The sequence below is a fragment of the Salvelinus alpinus genome, chromosome 6, assembly GCF_045679555.1.
Source record: "Salvelinus alpinus chromosome 6, SLU_Salpinus.1, whole genome shotgun sequence".
Taxonomy (NCBI): Eukaryota; Metazoa; Chordata; class Actinopteri; order Salmoniformes; family Salmonidae; genus Salvelinus; species Salvelinus alpinus.
The window spans coordinates 14,627,538-14,634,836 of NC_092091.1; the positions used below are offsets into that span (position 1 = coordinate 14,627,538).

Here is a 7,299-nt window from a genome sequence, read left to right on the forward strand (position 1 = left end):
CAAGAACTTTGAAAGTTTCTTCAAGTGCAGTTGCAAAAACCATCAAGAGCTATGATGAAACTGGCTCTCATGAGGACCACCACTGGAAAGGAAGACCCAGAGTTACCTCTGCTGAAGAAGATAAGTTCACTGCACCTCAGATTGCAGCCCAAATAAATGCTTCATAGAGTTCAAGTAACAGACAAATCTGAAAATCAACTTTTCAGAGGAGACTTTGTGAATCAGTCTTTCATGGTCGAATTGCTTCAAAGAAACCACGATTAAAGGAGACCAATAATAAGAAGAGACTTGCTTGAGCTAGTCCTTTGGTCTGTTGAGTCCAAATTTGAGATTTTTTGTTCCAACCGACATGTCTTTGTGAGATGCAGAGTAGAGGAGGTGTGATGGTGCGGGGGTGCTTTGCTGGTGACACTGTCAGTGATTTATTTAGAATACAGGGCACACCTAACCAGCATGGCTACCACAGCATTCTGGAGCGATACGTCATCCCATCTGTTTTGCTTTTAGTGGGACTATCATTTGTTTTCAACAGGACAATGACCAAACACACATACAGGCTGTGTAAGGGCTATTTGACCAAGAAGCTGTCATCAAGGCAAAAGATGGTTACCTTGAAGAATCTGAAATGTGTGTATATATATATATATATATATATATATATATATCAAACATATTTTTTTATTTAACACCTTTTTTTGTTACTACATGATTCCATATTTATTATTTTATATTTTTGATGTGTTCACTATTATTCTACAATGTAGAAAATAGTAAAAATAAAGAAAAACATTTGAATGAATAGTTGTGTCCAAACTTTTGACTGGTACTGTATGTGTACATGCTGTACATATATTCTAATTCATCAAACTTGAGCTAAGTTTAAGGTTTTTATGATGGATTCACAAAATGAAGCACCTGATAAAGGAACACATTTCAAACATCCACAATATTTCACAATATAGCATTTCCAATAGTAAAATACTAAGGGGTAAATCTTAAATTTAGAAACGTTTTGTGAGATCAACAAAATGCACACTTTACAATTGCGAAGGTGTGATTTTTTTGTTGTTGTTAAAACCCTTTCACAAAGGCTCATTGTTACAGTACTTTGTTCTTTTGAGAGACATGTGTCCCTGGACATGTGGACAGACCTCAGTGCTCTATGGCCCTCTATTCCATGTTGCTGAGTCAGGGGTTAGTACAATGGGGTTCACAGGTATAAAAAGAAAGGTTTTAAACCAGTAGGATAACAGTTCCCCAGCAAGAGCAGCAGCAGCACAGAGAGACAAAATGACCTCTACCGGCATGAACATGAACGGCAGAGTAAGTATTATATTTAGTGTATTTATTAATATAAATGTTCCTAGCTTGTTAGACTGAGTGCACTTTAGTACTCTAGTGTCAGAGCACAAGGCAACCTTAATCCCAGAAAGCTGATTGTCAGTGGGATTGGGCAAGGCCCAACATGTAGCATTGTGTTTTTGTCTGTTTGAATGGTGAACAGAAACGATTCTTGCTTATTTTCAGATCACCTTCTACGAGGACAGGAACTTCCAGGGTCGTTCCTATGAGTGCAGCAGCGACTGCCCTGACATGTCCTCCTACCTGAGCCGCTGCCAGTCCTGCAGGGTTGAGAGCGGCTGCTTCATGGTGTACGACCGCCCCAACTACATGGGAAACCAGTGGTTCATGAAGAGGGGAGAGTATTCTGACTATCAGCGCATGATGGGAATGACCGATATCAGGTCCTGCCGCATGATCTCCATGGTAAGCACAAAAACTTTCAGTTTGACGCCTCTTCTAGCTTTTTTGATCTATGTCCATTACTCAATTTGTCTACAATCAATGATACTCCATAACACATTTTTTAGGAAGGTTCCAGAGCTTTTGAGCTGTGCAGATTTCTCCCTAAAACATGTTGTTCATCATGTTACAGCACAGAGGATCTTTCAGGATGAGGATCTACGAGAGGGAGAACTTTGGAGGTCAGATGCACGAGATGATGGACGACTGTGACAGCATCATGGATCGTTACCGCATGAACAACTGCATGTCCTGCAACGTTATGGACGGCCACTGGCTCATGTATGAGCAGCCCCAATACAAAGGCAGGATGATGTACATGAGGCCTGGAGAGTACAGAAACTTTAACCAGATGGGCATGGGCATGAGGTTCATGAGCATGAGACGTATCAACGAGTCCTGTTACTAGATATAGCTTTTACTGATACAAATACGAGAAGCCAGTGAACAAATACGAGAAGCCAGTGAATAAAAACATTGAAAAAAAGGACATCTTGCAAATGGATTTTTTACACTTAACCTGAACCCATGTCATCTAGGTCAACATGTATCACTTTCCTAAGCCATTCTCAACAATGAAACGTCTTTAATACCATTATCATCTCAAAGAATATAAATGTCAGTTGACAAAGAAATTATTGTTCTAACATTAAGCTACTCAACATGGCAGATTCTAAATCAAATTGAGAGGAAAGACATTTACATATTTTGCATAAACTCAAAAACAGACTCAGCACCCTGTTCCAGAAATTCAAATTTTCGAATAGAAAACGTATGCTGTTAAATAAGCAATATTTAAACAGCAAATTGGACAGTATTACCTAGTGTTGATTTTCAGTGTTACATTTCTAGTGTTGATTCAGGTGTTAAATTAACTCTGTAAGTGTTAAATTAGCACTCAGTGGTGTAAAATAACCCCAGTGTTGGTGTTAATAACCAATGTTGAGTGTGAGAGTGATTGTGTCAGTTTTACTATGTGGAGAGTAAAACATTCCAATCAAAACCACAGCCCCATCATTATCAGAATTCCAAGGATGCTCTACTGCAGCTAAACATTTTTAGGATTGTTTGTAATATCTGTGTTTTTGCATGTACATTGATTGATTAATCTTATGCAACACACAGGTAAATAACATACATTTTTTTAAACAAATCCACTCAGTTAGTTCGATTTATTGCACCCATTACTGAAATGGTTGTTCCAGTTTAAATTGTTTATGTAGTGTCTCTTCACATTGTTCCTATTTCTGTCAGTTGTTCTGAAGGCAAGTTGCAGGTGAATACAATTCCAACTGTTGGATGTCCTTTCTCTGCCTGGATTCCAACAGGAATTTCACTTTGCAAACCAGTGTGTTGTGCCTTTCAGGCCTAAAGTGTCCTGTAAACCAGGAGATTCTTAACATCACTGTTTAAGACCTTATGATTTATTTCATATTATTGCCCTAAAGAGTATCTTGATTATATTCCCAGGAACTCATTAGGTGAAGTCCATAGAACTGCAGCTGATTGAATTCAATAACCATGTCTCTGTCCCTAACAAATACAGTCCTGGATGGTAACTCTACAATTCCCTTCAAAAAGCCAAGGCACACTGGGAAATTATATTGGAGGCGTGGCTTAGTAGGTGTGTGGTTTTCAATTAGTTTATTTTGGCAACCCGTGAGTGGAATTGTTGTACCAGTTGAAATAGTATATGATTATGTTGAAGCTATTTGCTGCAGGTCTTGTAGTCTTCATCAATGCTTATATAAGTGGATTTTTAAAGGGTTATAAAATTAGTTACCTTGTCAAGAGATTTAGACCTCTTTGTGTGATGGTTAAAAACTCTATATGAAGTGTTAATGTGTAACAATGCAAGTGTTAATTTCCTAACTTGGACAAGGTGTAAAAGTGTCAGCACTAAGCACAGTGTTAATTTAACACTGAAAAGTGTGGACCTGTATAGACACTGGCCCAATGATCACTATCAGTGTTGTTTTAACACTGGAGAATTTGCTGTGTATGAATGATTGGACAGATATACAACTAACCTGTTTTCCCTGTGCTAAAAAGGGCAGAAACTAGCAGACACTGAGACCTGTGCACCTCTGCATTGCATGAAACATGAGCAGGGTGGTGAAGGGAGCCTTGTACACAGTCAAACATCATGTCCTAGATCAGTGTCTTCAGTCAGTGGCCTGGAGCCATGTCAGGGTCAAGGGTCAATCTGTGTGGAAACGCAGGGTTGGGATAGGGTCAGGCTGTGTGGAGATATCAATGGGCGAGAGCCTGAAGTGGATCGATATCTTGAGAGATAGAGTTGTTGGGGTCTCTTTTCATGACAGGCAATATAGATGTCTGTGTGTTTTCTTAACAGGTTTAATAGGTGCAGATGGGACCAAGGAAGAAGGTCAGGCATACGTGTAATCCATCAAATAAACACACTGAGTCAAAGATTCTGTAAAGTTATGAGGATTTGCCCTTGATGCCGATAAGGACCTACGTTAGTTATACTTCACTGCATACTGAGACAATGCCAGCACGATGAATGATACACTACATTGTCAAAAGTATGTGGACGCCTGTTTAAATTAGTGGATTCGGATATTTCAGCCACACCCGTTGCTGACAGGGGCATAATATCGAGCATATAGCCATGCAATCTCTATAGACAAATATTGGCAGTGTAATGGCCTGAAGAGCTCAAGGACTTTCAACGTGGCACTGTCATAGAATGGCATCTTTCCAACAAGTCAGTTCGTCAAATTGCTAGAGCTGCCCCGGTCAACTGTAAGTGCTATTATTGTGAAATGGCAGTGGTGTGAAAGTACCCAATTGTCATACTTGAGTAAAATTATAGATACCTTAATAGAAAGTTACTCAAGTAAATGTGAAAGTTACCAAGTAAAGTATTTCTTGATTAAAAGTCTAAAAGTATTTGGTTCTAAATATACTCAAATATCAAAAGTAGCTGTAATTGATAAAATATACTTAAGTATCAAAAGTAAAAGTATAAATCATTTCAAATTCTTTATATTAAGCAAATCAGACGGCACCACTTTCTTGTTTTTAAAATGTCCGTGTAGTCATGGGCACACTGCAACACTCAGACATAATTTACAAACGATGCATTTGTGTTTATTGAATCCAACAGATCAGAGGCAATAGGGATGACCGCGTATTCTCTTGATAAGTGTGTGAATTGGCCAACTTTCCTGTACTGCTAAGCATTCAAAATGTAACAAGTACTTTTGGGTGTCAAGGAAAATGTAGGGAGTAAAAAGTACATTTTATTTAGGAATTTAGTGAAGTTACAGTAAAAGTAATCAAAAATATGAATAGTAAAGTAAAGTACAGATACGATACGATAACAAACTATTTCAGTAGTACTTAAAAGTATGTCTACTTAAGTACTATATGCCACTGTGAATTGGAAACGTTTAGGAGCAACAACGGCTTAGCCGCGAAGTAGTAGGCCACACAAGCTCACAGAACTGGACCGCTGAGTGCTGAAGTGCGGAAAAATATTCTGTCCTCGGTCATAACACTCACTACCGAGTTCTAACTTGCCTCTGGAAGCAACGTCAGCATAAGAACAGTTAATTTGGAGCTTCATGAAATGGGTTTCCATGGCCATGCAGCCGCACATAAGCCTAAGATCACCATGCGCAATGCCAAGCGTCGGCTGGCGTGGCATAAAGCTCGCCGCCATTGGACTCCGGAGCAGTGGAAACACATTCTCTGGAGTGTTGAATCACGCTTCACCATCTGGCAGTCCAACAGACAAATCTGGGTTTGGCGGATGCCAGGAGAACACTACCTCCCCGAATACATAGTGTCAACTTTAAAGTTTGGTGGAGGAGGAATAATGGTCTGGGACTGTTTTTCATGGTTCAGGCTAGGCCCCTTAGTTCCAGTGAAGGAAATGTTACAGCTACAGTGTACAATGACATTCTAGAGTCTAGAATGATCTAGAATCTAGACGATTCTGTGCTTCCAACTTGGTGGCAACAGTTTGGGGAAGGCCTTTTCCTCTTTCAGCATGACATAGCGCCGTGCACAAAACGAGGTCCATACTGAAATGGTTTGTCGAGATCATGTGGAAGAACTTGACTGGCCTGCACAGAGCCCTGACCTCAACCCCATCGAACACCTTTGGGATGAATTGGAATGCCGACTGTGAGCAAGGCCTAATTACCCAACATCAGTGCCCAACCTCACTAATGCTCTTGTGTCTGAATGGAAGCAAGACCCCCCAGCAACTTTCTAACATCTAGCATAAAGCCTTCCCAGAAGAGTGGAGGCTGTTCTGGCAGCAAAGGTGGACCAACTCCATATTAAAGCCCATGATTTTGGAAAGAGATGTTCAACGAAAAGGTATCCACATACTTTCACCATGTAGTGTATATTGTTACTGTACACGTATAAGATATGTATTAAGTTAATTCGATAATCAAACAAGTGGGTGTGGAACAACCCATGCTATAAATCAAATCTACAATCTAAAGTGTAGTACTGTATATTCTAGGATACGGCTTGAGACACAACCTAGACATCAAGGTACATTTTCCCATGCTCCACTGCCTCTGGAAGATGGGCAAAAATACTGTGTGTGGAGGTGACAATTCATTTGTATCATATAATATTATATATTATATACCATACCATATAATATAATTAAGCATTAAGGCCCGAGGAGGTGTGGTATATGGCCAATATACCACGGCTAAGGGCTGTTCTTAGCCGGGGTATATTGGCCATATATCACAAACCCCTGAGGTGCTTTATTGCTATTATTAACTGGTTACCAATGTAATTAGAGCAGTAAAAATACATATTTGTACCCATGGTATACGGATTGATATACCACAGCTGTCAGCCTATCAGCATTCAGGGCTCGAACCTCCCTGTTTATATTATATACCGTACCATATAATAAAATATATTATATACCATATAATATAATATATATTATATACCATACCATAGTATATACCATATAATATTTACCATACCATATAATATAGTATATACCATACCATATAATCCACCTCCATTTCTATTACTGCGACCTGACTGCAGGATTTATGCCCCACTCATCTGGGCCAGAGGAGGCGCTTTGGGAAGGAACAATTTCATCAGCCCAAGATGATTGATGAGGAAGGTAATGAATCTCCAGGGCAACAAGGCAGATACAGCCTTCTCCTCTCCCTCTCTGGGCCCTCAGCAGCCTAGCTCTCTATTTTCTACCCTAACTCGTTCCTTAGCTTCCTCTACCATGCAAAAAAATGCTGGATTCCCAATGCAGTGTCCTTAGGTGATGAGGAAGATCAAATAAGGATCAGGATGACATAAATTGATGATTGGTAGAAGTAGTTCAATAATAGTTGACTTGTAATTATGCATATTTTTTAAGTGTTAGTACTTTACAAATTGCATTGCATTTTAGGTTGTCGAAGCTACACTACATGACCAAAAGTATGTGGACACCTGCTCATCGAACATTTCATTCCACAT

General features: G+C 39.5%; 1 protein-coding gene across 1 annotated transcript; it reads left to right on the top strand.

Moving 5' to 3' along the window:
• The first annotated feature begins 1,205 nt into the window (after positions 1–1,205).
• LOC139577539 (gamma-crystallin M2-like) lies at positions 1,206–2,293 on the top strand. The gene is made up of 3 exons (XM_071404590.1): positions 1,206–1,323; positions 1,528–1,767; positions 1,937–2,293. The coding sequence occupies exons 1-3, from the start codon at positions 1,291–1,293 to the stop codon at positions 2,210–2,212; spliced, it is 549 nt and encodes a 182-aa protein (XP_071260691.1). The 5' UTR covers positions 1,206–1,290; the 3' UTR covers positions 2,213–2,293.
• The last annotated feature ends 5,006 nt before the right edge of the window (positions 2,294–7,299 follow it).

Bases quoted from the DNA above. Each gene is read 5' to 3' on its own strand.
- LOC139577539 (XM_071404590.1), top strand. From the start codon at position 1,291: ATGACCTCTACCGGCATGAACATGAACGGCAGA. The intron at 1,324-1,527 runs GTAAGTATTATA...GCTTATTTTCAG, and splicing joins GCATGAACATGAACGGCAGA to ATCACCTTCTACGAGGACAG. The intron at 1,768-1,936 runs GTAAGCACAAAA...ATCATGTTACAG, and splicing joins CCTGCCGCATGATCTCCATG to CACAGAGGATCTTTCAGGAT.